The sequence below is a fragment of the Serinus canaria genome, chromosome 15, assembly GCF_022539315.1.
Source record: "Serinus canaria isolate serCan28SL12 chromosome 15, serCan2020, whole genome shotgun sequence".
Classification (NCBI taxonomy): Eukaryota; Metazoa; Chordata; class Aves; order Passeriformes; family Fringillidae; genus Serinus; species Serinus canaria.
Window position 1 is genome coordinate 11,096,976 of NC_066329.1, and position 18,043 is coordinate 11,115,018.

At 47.9% G+C, this 18,043-nt stretch overlaps 1 protein-coding gene across 1 annotated transcript; it reads right to left on the reverse strand.

The window, feature by feature from the left end:
* On the reverse strand, positions 1-9,587 carry TMEM120B (transmembrane protein 120B). The gene is made up of 12 exons (XM_050980423.1): positions 9,491-9,587; positions 7,078-7,196; positions 6,085-6,201; positions 5,279-5,338; positions 4,636-4,731; positions 3,515-3,604; positions 2,992-3,057; positions 2,029-2,090; positions 1,690-1,782; positions 1,240-1,304; positions 1,017-1,085; positions 1-802 (listed from the first exon to the last, which is right to left on the reverse strand). The coding sequence occupies exons 1-12, from the start codon at positions 9,557-9,559 to the stop codon at positions 689-691; spliced, it is 1,020 nt and encodes a 339-aa protein (XP_050836380.1). The 5' UTR covers positions 9,560-9,587; the 3' UTR covers positions 1-688.
* Between the last annotated feature and the right edge of the window lie 8,456 nt (positions 9,588-18,043).

The following is an 18,043-nucleotide window of genomic DNA, read 5'->3' on the forward strand; positions in this document are numbered from 1 at the left end:
TTGCATATTGAATGGTTTATTTTAGGTTCTTTCAGGCCTGGACAAATGACCTGGTCTCCCTGGAAAAGGGCTAGCAGACTTCCCTGCCATTTAAAAACTGCTTTTGCTCGCATGATTTTGTTTTCAAAGGAGGAATTCCTCTTCTTTAAATAGCTTTTTAGAAGTGTATATAGCAGCAGTATGGTACAAATGAGTATTTTCTTTTCACAGTACACACAGGTTAGTATTGCCACTGAGAATATGCCTTAAACAAATGCCTTGAAAAACAGCATTCGCTCTGTATCACTGATCCACCCAGAGTGTTCATAAACCTCAATAAAATTCAATACCCAGAATTTAAATAATAAAGCTGGAAAGTGTCAGGTATCATTCCAGAATTGGAATTACAGTAGATCCCACATTTTCCCCAACACTGGCGCTTCGCCAGGCAGGTGCATGCTGTTCTATATACAGAACAAAAACCCCAGAAGCAAATACATTTTATATTAAATATACATAAATAGCAGGAGTGTGACTGGAGAGCCATGCTTGCATTAATACTGAGTCTGTGCTGGCAGAGTCCTTTACCAAACACGGGGACAGGCGAGTCCTGAGCCCATCCATTGCCTGGCTGGGGTTGAGCAGGATCTGTCCCAAACTCAGCCCTGCTGGGGGCACAGGCATGGATGCACACTGGGAACAGGGGGAGTCACAGCTTCTTCACCTTGTCTTTGTTCTTCTGCAGTTTAGTGTGCACCACCTTGAGAGTAGTGAGGAAGTTCCCAAGGAACAGCAGCAGGAATGTGAAAGCCAACACAAAAACCTGACAGGGGAGAGGAAGCAGCATTTACTACCTTGTAATATTACAACATGGATTATATTCAGCACTGCTGGGCTCTACCAGACACAGAAAAGGCTCTGTGCTGCATTATCCTGAGATATTTAAATGGAGTCAGATGCCCAAATATCTTTCAGGACGTGGTCGAGCACCCCCTCTGCCCTGCTTGGTGCTTCTTCTGAGCAGAGCCAACACACACCTGCCATTCTTTGCATTCCTTGTGCCTTGACAATCTGAAAAGCGTGATTGCATTGTATAGCTGCCAGAACTGCAAAGGGGAAAAGAAAAAGGCAATTTAATTATGAGCAAAAAGAATTAAGCCTTGGAAACATTTGTCATGGCTGCGTGTGACCCAAAGCACCTTTGGGTGGTACAGCTGCTGACACTGGGCCGCAGAGGGAGGAGGGGATCACCCAACTTACATGCCCAAAGAACAAGAAGGGAAGGAGAAATGTCAGCCCTCGCCACATCCAGGACTGGAATCCTTCTGGAAAAGGTTGACAAAAGAGGCAGGGTGTGAGCACAGAAGAGCCAGGACTGAACCTGCAGTTCCTCCCCACCCAGCTCACCCCCATAAGGGCTATTCCTATCAAGTAAAAATATTTGTTTGAGATTGCGGTAGTTGGAGGAGGATAAAGTTAGGGATGACCAAAATCTCCATTTTAGTCTCCTCAAATACTGACAAAGATTAGATTCCTCTGCTCCTGACCTACAGGACCTGAGGAGGGGGATAAAAGTCTCACTGCCCTTCCTGCCTTGGGACACAGGCAGCCAGGCAGGGGACAGCTCTGCAATGGGGGGGCACACAGCCCTCTCCCTCCCTATCACTGCTCCCAAAACCTGTGCAAAGAAAGCATAGCAGGAAACCTCACCTACTGTAAGGTCCAAGTGGTTTCTCTCCCCCAAAGCCCGGAGCCTATAGAGGCAGCCCCTTTGGTAATAATACTGTAAGAACTGAACACAGCCTGGAGAGGGAGAGAGAAAACATCACTTCTTTGGTTATTCAGAAGTATGGTATCACACTGCTTTAATAATGTTTAATCCAACAGCATTTAATTATTGCTTATATTTGTAGATTGCATATTTGTACACCATATTTATATTCCTACAGTTTAATATTCCAGTATTTACCAAATGAAAGTGTTTTCTTCTAAGCACATATGTCACAAAATAACTTTACCCCCTGAATCAGCAAGGTAAGATATACTCACTCTGAAATATTGAAAATGCTAAAAACTGACTGCGGAACATCTGATACATGAGTCCATCCGGCCTGGAAGCAGAACATGGGAGGTCCATTAATCTGCTAAAAGCATCCAATGCATCCGACCCTTCCCCTTCACCACCAGGCCTGATGCCATTAGCAAACGAACCAGCAGCTGGTGCCCAGCACATTCCACCCACTGGGAGCCCAGAGAGGTGCTACAGCCACACAGGGAGTGCTCTCATTGATTAGGTTTCCCCTCTCTAACAAGGATAAGTGCTGTCCCCTCTCATCCTTTATCACAGTTTTCTCCAGGCAGCAAAGCCATTCAGCATCATCTGCATCGAGAATCCCAGCAGTGCAATAGGGGGTGGTTGTGCTGCTTATCCTGAGGGCACTTCAGGAAAGATGGAGGGCAAGGACTGCCTGCCCCAGCCACTGTCAGCCCCTTACAGATTCAGGAGAAGCTTCTGTTGTTTTAAAACAACTTTTAATAATTAACTCATCAGTTCATGTCCAAGTTGAGACAGGTTGCACAGGGGGTGCATCGTGGGTTGTCTGACTACCACCACCCACTGCAAGGGGGTAACTTGAATTTTTGGCTTTAAACTCTCTAATCAAGGCTCAGAATGTCCTTCTTCCATAGCAAAGTGCTGCTTGTTTCCTTAACTACAGAGACAGAAACTGGGAGGCTTGCAGAGATTTTTGCTATCACCAGGGTTTGCAGAGATTTTTGCTATCACCAGGGTTTGCATTTCTTTCTCTTTTTTTAACCAGCAATGTAAATACAAATTTACAGTGTTGTATTTATCATTGAAAACATCCGTAACATCAAACAAATATTAAGGCTGACAAGCTGCCATATGTCCTGTGGCCACAGCTTCATGGTCACAGTGGATTTAAATGCTCAGATGATATAAACACCATGAAACAGGCTTGAAGCACCTCGAGCAGGCAAAAGCAGACTCACCACGTTAACATCACTCCAGACAGGAACGTGGAAACGTAGTGATGAGACACCCACCAGCCTTTGATCCTGAGCAGAAAAAAATATGGCAGTTAGACAAGAAACATGGTTTTCAGCACTGAAGTCCAGGCAAAAAATGATCCAAAAAATTGGAACAAAGGGGATGTCCCAACTCGAGCACAAGGGATGCTGTGGCATTCCCAACCAAAGATGTGTGACCTCTAACACAAGGCAGCACACACACCCCAGACCACATCTACAACTAACCTACAGCTACCAAAACCAGCCAACACCTTGGACCAGTAACTTGGGGACTCTCAGGAACTGCAGCTGCTCTCTCCTCAAACCTCAGGTGGCCACATGTGCCCTTGGAAGTGACCAGGGAGGAGGAGAGACAAGAGACTGCAGACAGGCCATCAGCATCTCAGATTTGCTAGGCTTCAGTGCCAAGCTGAATCCCTTTTTGTTGCCTGGTTTTCCTTAAGGACATTCCATGCTTTCATGGGTTTTGCAGGTGGCACTGTACCTTGAGCCATTGCTAATGAGAATGCTTTCCCGTATCGTCAGCGTGCAGTAATACCACACCAACAGAAAGTTAAACACTTCATCTGTCACCCTGTTAAACATAAAAAACACAGAGTAAAAAACCTTCTTGTTAATAATAAAGACGCATTTTTAAAATCCCTATTTTTCCTTCCTCCTCCTGGGTAGATGAAAACCTGCCCAAGTGAGGCTATGGACAAAAAGTCCCATCCTGAACATCTGTAACCCACATGAGCACTGCACACATGGGCAGCCCTGCCAGGCTCCAGGCCCTTTTACCCTGGGATCCAACAATGCAGATCCTGAGCTGATAAGCAGGTATGCAGGGATGACATTAAGTGCTGCTCAAGGAGAGAAAGCACCACAGAAGCAGCAGATGATCCAATTTAGAGAGGCCTTTCCAGGCTAATTCAATGAGGAGATTCCATCAGATCTATATAAATCCAATCAACTAAAAGAATGGAAGAGCATTATGCTCTGGAGCAAAAAAACCAAAACACCAAAACTTTATTTTGCCATTTGCAAAATCCTGAAGCCAAGGGGGTCTTGGGGCAGCCTCTGTACAGGGCAGCATCATTCCTGGTACAATCCTGCATTCACTCAGACACACAGAGACCGCACTGGAAGTGCGTGGCTCCAACACCTTCCTGGTTTTTAAGCAAAACTGAATAATGGAAGCTTGTTGGTGCTCAGACACTTTATCACAACCTAGAGGTAATGTTTCAGGTCTGATTATTTCACACAAATTCTCTTTTGCTGTTTTTGTTACCCCAGACCTGCAGCACAGTGTTGGTCCCTGCCTGGGACAGCCCACAAGCACAACCAGCTGTTTGCTCCCAACAACAGCACAATGCCAGAATAACAACATCAATTTTTAGCATCATCAGGAAACATGATGTTGGACTTTCCTTTTAAAAAGATAAAACAATTAGCTAAAATACAGCTCCTGCCTGAGTTGAAGAAGAGCAGGTGTCCTGCTTGCCCAATTGCTCAAAGCCTAAACACAACCTGAGCTGTCTCACTGTCCTTAACAGTGCATAAAATAAGTCAAATCCAGCACAATTTTATGCAAAACACTTGATAAGAAATAAAAGTGCAGCTTACCTGTAGTGGAGAAAACACCTGCAGGCGACAGCCCCCAGTAACAAGATTATTGTCAGATAAAGTTTGAACTTCTCATACTCGTCCTTGTAGGCAAACCTGGAAGGAAACAGGTGCCATTTGTGGACAAAAACAGATGTTTGACTGGAATCTGGCTTCACCTTTTCAAACTACATACAAAGCCAAATATCAAGCCCAGAGACAGAGATTTTGCTGGAACCCTTAGAAAAGCAGTGGACAGTGGTGAAAGGCAGTGTTCTGCCTGCAGGGAGAGTCTTTCTCAGCTGCAACACAATGCCTTAAGTCCATCAGAGCTGGCTTCTGGGTTGGCATGACAAGATTTTAAAAATACATATATATCTCCATTTTCTAGAAGTCACAGCACCATTTTTCAGCACAAAAAAAAACTCCAAACACTTTTACAATTAAGGCCACAGGCTGAGCTGGGCTTAAAAGCAGGAGATAAATGGAATTAATTTGAGGTACATAAGATGTCAGCTTATCCCCATGTCATAGTCCAGTCACCCACCCTCAACATTTCACTTATCAGGTCTAAGAGAAACCCATTCCCTCTCTGGGCTTCAGTCCACACCCACAGCTGGCCCCAAAGAAACCCAAACTCACACACGTGGGGAGGCTCACTCACTTTGCCTGGTTGCTCAGGAGAGTGACATTCACGTTTCCCAGCACCAGATTTAAGTACAGGCTGGAAGACAAAAGGCAAGAGCAGACCCAAGTAAGTTGTTTTATTTGAACACCACAGGACGATCTAGAGTGAGGTGATGAGACAGTGGCTCTGCTAAAGCCACGGTTGCTGGAGGTTTTTAATACAAACTGAAGGGAAATACCACAGAAAAGGCTTTACACATGGAAATACTGGTCAGCATTTCCAGGAAGTTACTGAAAAGCCTTATTTTCCTGGTCCCTTTTTTGCACTACAGTCTAAGGGCAATGTATGTAGTGTGCACTGGCCAATCCCAAACACAGGGAGGATTTGGAAGAAAAGTTTCTGTTAGAAACTTTTGCAGGGGAGTTGCAGCATCACACAGCTTGACAACTGACATAACTCTGTCCTAGCAACCACACTTGAAGCAAAATTTAAAGTTGGTTAAAAGTATTTTTTAAAAAAGAGAAAAGTCTTATTCTGATTCAGCCCTCAAAAGAATTAGCCCAGGAAAACATCAGTGTGGAACAGTGAACTGCACAATCCCTTGCCAGTGCAGGTTACTGTCATTTTAACAGAAAACCTGCACTGCCCACACACATTTACATCCACTCACAGCTAATGAATTCTGTGTACAACTGACACAGCAGCTCAGCAAGAGATTTATGACTAATCCAATTTTACATGTCTTTCTTCAACCTTTTCCTTCAGGAACAAAGAGCATTGCTGTGAACATTTAAAAATCCAGAATTCCTGGAGCACACAAGGCTCCCTGGTGGAGCATGTACCCGTTCCTCTTGGGCAGGTAGGCTTCCATGTCAAAGAAGGCATTCTGCCTCTCCTTGATCTGGCTGCTGATCTCCTGAATGAGAGCAAACTCCTCAGGACTCGCTCTGGGCTTGCACCTGCAAGAACACAGAAACAAGATATTCCTGTTCATGTTTTCACCTCCTTTTTATTTGAAGGAAAATAAAGTAGTCATAAAACCCAGGCTGTTAAAAAGCTGTCTCTGGGAGCTGGTGCGCTTTGCTCCTGTATTTCTGAGGAACCATTTGGCTTGTCATGACTTTATTTCACTGCCAGGTTTATGCTGCTGTAGGTTACTCAACCAGTTGGTTTATAAATCAGCTTCTCTTTCCATCAGCTCAGTGACAGGATTGTGTGGGAATACTGTCCTTTTCTGAAGGAACTCCCTCCACCCTGGGAACTCTGCATGGTTTCAGGCACTGCCCTCTCAGAGCTGCAGCTCTTCACATATGAAGTATTTCAGGATGTAAGAGGACACTGAGCTGATGATTTACTGACAAACTGTGGTTTTAGTAATTAAAGTTAACCAGAGAGCAGTGAGCAGCAGAGCCAGCAGCCTGTGGTGTCAGAGGTGCTGTACACAAGGAATTCAGCCTGTGGCTCCTGGGATCAACCAAGCAGCCAGAGACAGTTCCCTCCTGTAAATCCACCCAGGAGCAAGTTACACCATCAGGTTCAAGGACTAATGTTGCTCTTCCAGTGCAGTTTACAGAGCAAAGCATTGCTCACCTGGCACAGCCAAAAGCTGCACAGCTCTGCAAGGAAGAAACCCACACCAGCTCCCTTAAACTTCTTTATTTACAGGACTCCCTTTCTCATGCAGTAATAAACACTCTGCTTGGCTGTAATATGGAATAACTTTAGCACTGCAACATAGATTTTCTGGTAAAAGTACTAAAAATCCAAGCATTTCAGCCCTTGGGAAGGAGAACCATCCCATCCCTGCCTCCTCCACCCTCCAGGTCTCCTGTTACCGCTGCAGGCTGTGCTTCAGATCCTTCAGTGTCTTCTTCTGCCGGTGTATGGAGCTGCTGCAGGCTGTCTGCAAGCTGGTGACTTCTTCCAGTTTCTGCCTGTAAACTTTGTGTGTTTCCTGCAGGAGAAGAGGAGATGGTTGGTAGGAAGAGCCCTCCTAGGTTATTCATGGTATTTGGTCCTCACCTCCAAGGGAAACCAGGAAAATCCTAGTTTTATGGGCTACAAGAGGCACCCCTTTAACAAGGAATGAGGGGAAGATGCCAAACCAGTACAGCTACAATAGGGCTTAAATGGACAGTGATGACATTCCTGCAGGAGGAAAAGCATCCTCTACACTCATCTCATTGCCTCTTTAAAGAGCTTTCCCACTCAGGAGCTTCTCACTCCCATCCCACCCTGCAATGAAGCCCCTAATCCTTGAATCCCCTAATCCTCCATTTGATCCTGATCCATGCCCATCAAATGGTGGCTAAATCACAGAGCAGGCACTCCAATTTCACAGCCAGATTAAATCTTGGAGAAAATAAATGAGGACTTATCAGACTGGGGGAGGGAAGAGAAAGACACAGCACCAGGCACAAATCCCTGGCTGAGGGTTTAGGCACCTCTTGGCCATCACTGCCATCCCAACCCCACAGATATTCAAACAACCTACTGCCCCATATTCTGGTTTAAAGAGCTGAACTGATGTCCCTGCTTGTGGCCTCAGATGGCTCCCTGGGAGGGACTGCTTTATCACAGCTCATTGGTCCCCTGAAGCCCCCAATTAGTGCTCAGCCATAACGAGGACATGCTCACCAACTGCAAACCCACTGAGAGGAGCCTCTGCTCTCACCCCTTCCTGCAGTCGGGGATACCCAGGCTCTGCTTTTCCACCCTTTGCAAGGATTTCACCCCTTTCCCCATGAGGGAGGTCTCAGGAAGGGCTCTCCAAGCATCAAGCCATGACCTCTGAGCCAATTTACAGACCTATAATAAGTTGGAAAACAGAGTTTGCAGAGTTGGTGCCAAGAGAGTGTGGGTTACACGGCTGCTTCACCTACCAGCCTCAGAGCCACAGGAAATTCCCACCGCTCTTCCCAAAGCATAAACATGGTGGTGAAACCACACAAACCAAATCTTTGCTCTCCTCCTTGCTAGGACCCACCTGGTAGCTGTTCTTTATTTACAAGAACAATCCAAAACAAGCTCCAGCATCTGATTTAAAGACCTTAATAACCAAACTAACGCCGTACAGGCACTGCAGCTCTCACCATTTGAGGCTCACTTTGGTTTTGCTGAGCACACCTTTACAGCACTAATGCTGACACCTCGACCACCAGCAGCTGCCACCTCACCAAAAAGTGTTTCTACTTTCCTTTTCCAGTGGAGAAACTGAGGCAGGGACCATCACTGACATTTACTGTGGTTTAGGTCAGACTAAGGCAGGGAGTTTGTCGAGAAGGTGCACACAGCAAACAAGTGACCAACAAAACCACGCTAGCTAGTCTCCCCAGCACCCCAACCCTTGTTTCTGCTAACAGGAGTACAACCTGAACTGAGTTTTAATTAAGAAACAAGCTAAATGTGGAGATCACCATTTTTTTTTTGCATGCACGTTCTGTTTAACAGTCTAAAAGAGGCTAAACAGCCTCCAGAGTGAGAACAGCCGGTCGTACTTTAAAACTGGCTTTAAGATTTTAAGCACGTGTATAGGTGCAGCACTGATGACAAGCAGGGAAGGAGGGGAAGGTTTCTGGAGGTAAAAGCATCTTGTAGAACTGCTCTTGGCCCCCACTCCGAGGCCTTTCTGTCCCTCAATGCACTTTTACAAGATGGAAAAACAGTACTTGGACCCGGTCGTATCCCACCACGGGAAATCAAAACTCCTCCAGGAGATGCTGGCGGGACGGGCGCTGCCTGCACTGCTCTTTGCAGCGCGCCACGGGCGCACAACCGCACCGCGTCCCCTTTTTCGATCTCTTCTCCAACAACGGGAACCGAGGCACCACATCTTGGTGCATCCTCAGAGGGACCTGGGGCACGGCCAGGGCTCGGTCTGGGCCGTCCCATGCGCTCGCACTCGGGGTAGCGGGGCAGGGGCTGTGTGCGGGGGCCGCGCAGGGATGCACAGCCCCGCTCCGTGCGGGCACCCCGCGGCCGCAGCGAAGGCAGCGAGCACGCTTGGCCACCCCGGGCGGGGCTGGGGGGAGCCCTCCCGCACCTCCGGCTGCTCCCGCCGAGCCGCCCCGGGGATGCGGCCGGCGGTGGGGACCCCCGGTCCCGCTCCTGCCGGGCGGGGCGAGCCGGGGCCGGCCCCGCATCGCGATGCGAAGCGGAACCGGCAAGGGCAGCGCGGGGTAGTGCGGGGGAAGCCGCGTCCGCGCAGGCGGGGGAGGGACCGCGATGCTCCGCAGCCCCCCCACTCACCTGGAGCTGCCGGAACTCCTCCTCCAGCTCCCGCCACTCGCCGAGGCTCCGCTCCAGCTGGTCCCGCATGGCGCGGGGCCGCGCCAGCTCCCCGGGCCGCCGGCGCGCGCCCGCCGCCCGCACCCCCGGGCCCGCGCGCCGCGTGCGCCGCTGACGTCATCGCGCGCGGTCATGGGCGCGGCCCCGCCCCCCCCGCCCGCCTCAGGGGAGGGACCGGTCAGGTGAGGGAACGCTCCGCTCTGTGCTCACCTAGGGCCAGAGAGCCCCTCCGGCCGGAGATTCCCCTCAGGTCAAGGCTCCCCTCAGGTGCGGGGTCCCCTCCTGTGACGGCCCTCCACAGGCCCGGGATCCCCTCCCGTGATGGTCCCCTCAGCGCGGCCCCCGTCAGGCCTGTGTTCTCCTCAGGCCAGAGTTCCCCTCAGATGCTGTCAGGGAGGTCCCCTCTGCTGCTGTCATCCGCCCTGTCCCGGTCACCTCCTGGAGGGCCTGCACCTCTCCTGAGGCCCCTTGTGTTGTGGCAGCACCTGAAGTGCTCCGTGGTGTGAGATGGAAGCATTTTCCTGCCCTTTCAGGGGGGTTCATCACACTTGGAGTTGAGAGTGGAGATAAAACTCTCCACTGCGAAGGGCCAGCCCCCTCAGAGAGACCTGGTGGCTGAATCTGAGGCAGCTCAGCCCTGCAGCTGCCTGGACCTTGGTCACAAGTCCTTGGTATCAGAGAAGATGACAAGAGAATTCCTGATGTCTTTATTTTTACAATAATTACCCATTCAGCAGCTGGACTGGCCAGTTGTGAGCTGGCCTGATGTTCTGGGGCAGGGTAGGAAGAGTTGTAAATGTTGACACCACATCCTGTGAGTTTCTTATGCAAGGGTAGAAATTGGCAAAGAGGAAGAAAAAGGGAAGGGATAGGAAGCAAATAAAAAAAAGGTGCAAGGGAGAGGGAAGGAGAGGAGTGAAGCCAAAGTAAAAACACAAACGCAATGCTGTCTTTTCATGAGGAGCCTATGTAGGAACCTGTTTCCTTGAATTTGACCAACCAAAAACATTGGGTGTAGAGACACTCCTCAGTGTTCTTGCTGTCCCTGGTCTTTCTCTAGGTCCACTGTTTGATTTTGTATATTTTTTTCATACATTTGTGGGTGGACACCTGAAATGCCCTTGATGATCTGCATTCAGTTTCCAGAGAAACCCTCTCAGAACTTGCAGTGGTTTGGGATTTCTGCTGGTTTAAGAACCACCAACCCCAGGGACGTTGCATTGTCCCTGCTGCTTCTCCAGTGAGGCCATCATTGTCCAGAGATCAAACGTGTTGTGACAGGTCTTGGTAATCCTGAAGCAGAAAAATAAACTAATCAACATAATAGAAATGTCACAGGAATTTGTTATGTCTGTATTAAATTTTTCCTGGATTCTAGCATTTGTCCACAATCCTATGTAACAGGACTGTGTGTTGCAGGAGGCCTGGATTTTGGATTACAGACTTTGGAAGAAGGAGGATCACATCTCAGATCTGAGCGGTAACTCTGCGCTGGATACGTGCCAAAACTTTCCAGTTCACCACAAGGTTGGAATACTCCCTGCCAGCAAAGTTATTTTTCCTTCCCACATGAAAACATTTCCTCTACCTTTGCAGGTCTCTGTCAGCTCAGTTTATCACCACCCCTAAGATGTAGCTGCATCTTACCCCTTGTTGTTGGGGTTGGGGTGCTGACACCCTCCTGCAGATCTGGGGGAATCCAGAAAGTAAAAACACTTCAACATTTGTAGGATTGCTTGTGTCAGTTCAGAAAAGGTGCTTTTAGAAAACATCATAAATTGTCAATAGTCCTTAAAAGTATTCCTTTCACTGCTGATCTGTAAGCCTCAAAAGAGCAGAAGGAAACTCTTATCAGACATGAATATTTGTCCTGGGCTGGAATTCTGCAGGCTGATGACATTTAGTTAGGGCAGTGGTGTGAGTTTCACATACAAAGGCAGGAAATGTTGTGCATTTCCCACTCAGAGCCCTGCTGTGCTGGCCACAGAGCTCTCCCAGAACACCAAAGGATTTATCCCAAACTTTCCTACCTCTCCCCTACACTTCTTGGCGAGGAACAATTCTTACACATGTTGTGGCTGTGCATAATGATTACCCCAAAAGATTTCTTTCAACTTTTTAACTAAGCCATGCTAATTAATATTCATTCAAGAGATCTGCATTTTCTTTCAGACAGAAACCACAAAAACATTTGGTTAAGCACAAACATTGTGAGTGTAGCAGGGCTGCCTTACAGCTGGCTCTGCATTATTTAACCTTGCACCAGTACAGAATACTTCAGAATTACCTGCAAGCTCTCCCCACCTCCCGGGAGGCTGTAGCTGTTGGTACAATCTCATTATTTCAATCACATCTTTGTGAATGAAGCCAAAGCAAGCTGAGATAGCAGTGATCCCCTGGGTGGGGAGCAGGGCTCTGTGCAGCTGATGCTCGGGGCTCCCACACCTCACCTGTCTTTCACCTGTGGCAACACATGAGGATTGGTGCTTTTCCTCTGAATTTCAATTATTTATGATCGTTTTTCACGGTATCTTGCAAATTTTAATGGCTGTCTTCTGCTGCCAGAGAACACCTAAGGCCATTGCACAGCAAATTTGCAAACATGAAATCTCTGGTTTGCCTTTACCTTAATTAATCCCCAACTCACCAACCTTTCACTGCCAGAAAACATGTCTAAGAAATTGAGTTCATAAATCAAGTTAAGAATCACAGAGAAATTGTGACTATTTGTTCTCTGGGTGCTAGATTTTGTTTGAGTACACGTAGTTATATATATGTACAATCACATGTGAACTCCTTTCCTTCACCCTCCAGACTATTCCTGAATGCAAATTCCATTCATTCTTTCCTCCTAAGATAATTGAGGCTGTTTCCTTTGATGCTTTTCCCCTGTCTTAGAAATGCAGATTCTTTCCAGCACAGGCAAGGAGAAAGGACAAAATACAAATGTAGATGAGTCCCTATTCTGACATCAAGTGACAATAAGCCGTGATAAATAAAATACTTGGCACATGTTTCAGCTGGAGATTCATACTGCTGATTCATCTTGTATTCTTCTGGATTTATCCCTCAATTAAGGAATAAATTAAGGACTTGAAAGGAGGCATTAGCTCAAGTACGGCCAAATTTATCTGCCTCCAATGATATTAAGAGTCTTGCAAAGCACTCTGTGGTCAGTAAATAATTCTCAGCTTTGGATGACTTCAGGAATTAACACCATAACTTTACCTTTAAACCTCTACCTTGTTGCAGGTATTTAAGCAGAGACCAAGAGGTGTAAATCTGCAGCAACAGGAGCTCATGGGGAGAGGGTATCTGGTGTCAGCTTCCAGGACTTCAGCCTTTCAGTTTGCATGACTATCTAAGTGCCTGAACATTCCAGATAACCCAGGGATTTAACTTTAGGTTGTTTTGATGTAAAACCAACATGGTTTTTATCTTGAGAGCACTGCTCCCAGCCAGAAGGAGGGAAGAATTTTAAATGCTTTCCCACAAGGCTGCCCCTTAACCCAGAGGCAACCAGGTGAAGTTTACACTTCAAACCTTTCACTTCAATCCCTCCTAAATCCTGCTAATGACAATTCTTTAGAGCAGAGTGGTGGGGATGCTCCTTCAGCTCACCAAAACAGGCTTGGTTGGAGTCCAAGACCCTCCCACCTCTTCCCTGGCTTTTCTTTTGAATGTAGCAGGAATAAAACACACCTCTGAGCATCCCACTTCCACAGTATGTTGTTGTCACACTCTTCACCTTTAAAGAATTCCAACATATGTTTCCCTAAATGCTTTTTCTCTATTTATTCTACAAAGTTCCCAAAATAAATTTAATTTATTGATTCTGACAGTTTTCAGTTGGTTTGGACATTTCACTTGGGTGATTCCCCAAGCTTAGTGCAAGAAAACTCAGCTTGGAGCAGCTGTCTCCTTTCAGTGCAAAAATTATTAGTTTCAGATGTAGAATACTGAGGGCCTTGGGCTATATTTATTTTTTAAAAAAATTTTGATATTTTTAAAAAATCCTGCCCTTAAAAGTAAAAAAAAAAAAAAAAAGTGCATCATATGTCACAGGACTGTGCTGCAGAAAGGTGTTTCTGGGCATGTTCCCATGTACAAACTCCCAGTGCTTGGTTTGCTCTTCAGTGTGTCCAGCCTGAAAGTTGAGTTCATTGCAATGTGAACTGTGTTGGCAGAATAATGGGCTGAATTACAGCATCATTTACATGGACAGATTTAAAAGCTTCCTTTCAGTCTTAATAAATGTAAGGTTTAATCAACTGCCAGACAACTAAAGCAGCAACAGGACAAGCAGCAGCAGAACTGAAGCCCTGGCACTGCCTGGTGAAGGTTTTGCTGTTGTTCCTTGGTGTCAGAGTGAAACACACAAAACCAGGAGCAGAAGAATTTAAAATAAGCAACCCAGAAATGGAGGCAGCACCCTCCATCACGTCCAGATACAGAGGTTTTTGCAGAGGCAGTTTGTGATCCCAATTTGTGAATTTTAATTTGTTGCTAAACTAATTTAACTGTTTTAAAGTTTTTATTGTTTTTAAATGTATATTACTTTTCAAATATGTACGTAACTTCTGGTTAGCAGAAGCTGTGGTTAGGTGGGACATAGTTTGGACTTGCAGTTCAGAAACCTCAGGCAGCCCATGCCCTTTAAAAATAGACAAGTAAAATGGTCTAATTAGCTAATTATTTTAATTGCCGATCTCTCAATTAAGTGCAGTGCTATATAGTGGCTGAAATATTAGTTTATACTTTTCCAGAGAGAGCTATTTCTGGTTGTAATTTCAAGCTGTAGATTTTGGGTTGCAATAAGCATTTTTTTCTTCTCCCTCATGGATTTCTTTATTTCCTCCCCAAACCTCTGTCTTCACTCCAGCCCTTACAATTGGCCATGGTGAAACACAGGAATGATTGTCTCCAGTAATTCTTAGGCTCTGCCCCAAACCAGAACACATTAACATGAGTGACTGTGAATAAATCCTTCCTCTATATCTTCATTCTCATTTTTAATAACAGGAGACATTTTCTCTTGTATAAATATTTCCTAACTTGGTCAGCTTCCATAGTTTTCTTTCTTTCTTTTTTTTTTTCCTGCCTAAAGTTCTGCCTCTCCTACATCCCTGGAAATGCTTGCTAGCAGCTGCCATCTTCCCAGTTCATCTAATCTAACACAAGAAATTCCATGTGTGTATTTTCCCTTGGTACAAATCTCCCTCCATCATTTCCACACCAGCTCATGTTGTCTGTGGAGCAGCTCTTCCTCCCCTCCTCTTTATTTTCCTACACCTGATTTCCCAGGCAGTGGCATTGTCTCCTTTGGCTCCATGGCCCTTACATGTGCCACGGGAAATGGAATATTTGCCTTTAGTCACACTCACACTTGGAATAAATCCAATCTCTGTCCTACCTGAGCATGGACACAACATTTAAGCCACATTCAATGCCTCAGATATTGAAGATGGCAAAGGAGCAGCTGTCAGGGAAGGCTGATCTGTATCTCATCTTTACAGAGACAGCTGCTTTGTTTCATCACAAGATTTCCCACCTGCCTCAACATTTTTACCTTACAGCCTGCAGAGCTGTGCACAAAAAATGCAGTAAAAGGATGAGAATCAAATGCATTTGGCTCATGGGAGTCATACAAGAGCTGTGGTGTGATACTAGAAATGTGCACAGTCAATTACCCATTAGGGAAGATGATTACAGACACCCATAAGGCCAAAGTGGCAATCCCTGCTCACCATGGCTGTGGAAGAAATGTAATGGATGAGGGAATTAGTGTCAGGTTTATTCAGATTTCTCCTTTAAGACGGCTGATGTGCATTTTCAGTGGCTTTCTCCTATTTCTCCTGACATTTGCAAGGCTGATTTATTTGTTACTCATCGATGCTGTAATCAGTGCTTTCATTTCCAGCCTTCTGCTGCTGGGCGTGTGAAAAACCAACCAGAGGTGAAACACTCGTGGCTTATTAGCACATTATATGCTGCTGGAGCATCCCGAGCTTCGGGCACGTAGCTGCACAGCGCTGTGTGTGCCCGGTGGCTCCGGCTCCATCCCCGGTGCTTAGCGAGGGGACCAGCGTGTGATGCCGTGTCCCAGCCCATCCCTGTCCGCCCGGGGCCGCTGCCGTGGCCCTTAGCGCTGGAGTTTGGCACGTTGCTATGGCGACCCCGCCGCCGCAGGCAGCACCGAGCCGCCACCAGCACAGGTCGGTGTCCGCGGTTCGGCCCTCGGCATCGGGGGAGGCGGGAGAGCGGCGGCCGCACTCCAGGCTGCTCTGCAAACCGAGCTGGGGGCTTTCCCTGTCGGCCGCTCGCCCCGCTGCCCTCCTGCCCAGCTCCCGCTGGGGAGGAGCAGCAACAGGTGCCCTGAGCATTCCGCTCGCAGACAGCGCCCTGGGGGTCAGGAGGGGAGGGGGTGACTCCCCTCCGCTGGTGGGTGCTGGCAAAGAGACCCCGCTGCAGGGCAGTGCCGTGGTGCTGGGTCACGGCAAGGGCCGAGCTCAGCCGGGCATCCTCGGAGCCGGGGGCAGTCAGGCAGGGTGCACCGGGGTGCGGTGCCAGGCAGGGTTCTGCCAGGGACAGTCAGAAGCCGCTTCTCTGCAGCCAGGTGTATTTCAGGGTCTATTTCCCTCCTTGCTCTTCATTAAGTTAAGATGGAAGATGGAGAAAAGTAGCTACACCGCATTGCTCTGAAGTTCTGCAAAGAGACAGGGAAAAAATAGGCTTCCAGTAGGGCCGTGCAGACTAAAGCTGCATTTTACCAGAGACTCGACAAAAGTCGCAGAGCAGCGTCTGGAAGGGGACGCGGGGGTCTTGACGAGCCTCATCCCCAAGAGCCGCGGCAGAGGCGCACGGGAGGAGCAGCTTCTCACCCTCCGCACCGAGAGCTGTAACAGGAACGGCTTTGCACCGCCTGCCTCTCGCTGCCAGCCTCCCCGCGTCCTGGAAGTGGGCGGCTGAAAACATCCAGGGAGGCGAACACCGACTGCGTTATCACTTACGCAAACCTGGCATCGCTGACGTAAATTTAGAAGGGGATTCAGCATATAAAGGCGGCTCCCGGCAGCCCGTATTACCTCGGGTACTCTGCGCGGGCTGTGCCTCGCAGGGCATGGCGAGCAGATGGGGCTGCCCCCGCAGCTGGGAATCCTCCCTGGGGTTTGTAAATCCTGAGCTTTGAGTTAAAGAAGTGGTGGGATGTGTTGGTGGAAAAGTGATGCTCCCATCTGGCAGGAGTAGGGAAGAGGCTTCTTGTCACAGGCATGAGCTGATCAGAGGTCATGGCCAGTGTCAGGGTGGGTACAGATTGCTGTATCTCGGCTCTTCTGCTTCTCCAACGAGGGCAGGACAGGCTCAAGCCAGCAAAGAGTGGCACAATGTCATTAAAAACCCAGCCATTGGCAAGACCCCCTTCTCCAGGAGCGGCAGCACTCAAAAGTGAGGGAGAAGCTCAGCAGTTCTAGTGTATCCTGCATTTGCATTGCTGGAGAAACATCCTCTGTGGTGGGTTGTGACTCCACCATACTGAGGGGACAGATCCTGTCCTCGGTGTCCTCTAACCAAGACTCATTCTGGACACATAAGTACTTTTATTTAGCAATGCTATCCTTCTAAATTGTTGTTGACCATTTCCCACAGCTGGAAAATGCAGAACTGAGGTTGAACTCTAACAGTATTTTCTTAGTTAGAATTTCTAGCTTTTATTTCCTAGCAAGAATCTAAAGCACCTTTCTTTCTCCCTCTCCTCCCAAGGCCCTGTTTTTTTCCTCTGCCAGGCTCCCTGGCACCCGCAGCACAGATGCAGCAAAATCATTTGAAATGGCTCAGTCCAGCGGATCAGGACAGAAGGGGGAGCCCAGGAGACAAAATCGGAGAGCATCCCACCCCGCTGGGCTCCAGCCGAGCTCTGGATGTTAACGGCATCCGTAGAAACTTGCTTTTGTTTCTACAGCCACCTTTTGGCTTTTGTTTATGGTTCATAGGAGACCACTCTCGCCTCCGAGCCTGTGTCGCATTCCCACTGTGCTGAACAGCAGTTCCATTGGCAGTGCTCAGAAATCACCACTATGCTGCACTCCACCATTGTCCTCTGTATTTATGAGGCAAAACATCTCATTTTCCCTCCTCTTCCCCCACACTGACCCTTTCCCTCCAGGCCTCCAATGCCCAAACCACCCCCACTGTGCTCACTGTGCCTTGCCTGCTGTTCCTGCTTTAAACCCACCTCACCTGTGAAGTCACCTCAGAAGTGACCTCCTTGGCAGCTTGGTGTGGTGGCAAGCACTTGGCCTGCCCTGGGCAAGCCACAGCCTCCTGGGGGAGGAAAACACTGTGGTTTCAACCCTTTTTAACAAGGAAGCTGGAGAACTGATATTTTTAGCAGCCAAGGAGCCTGAGCTGCATTACTGCTGGGAGTATGAAGTGTCCCAGCTCCAGGTGGGCCTCAGGGACACTGGACAACTCCCTGACCCATTCCATCAGCTGTATGGAGGAGATGCCTGTCCC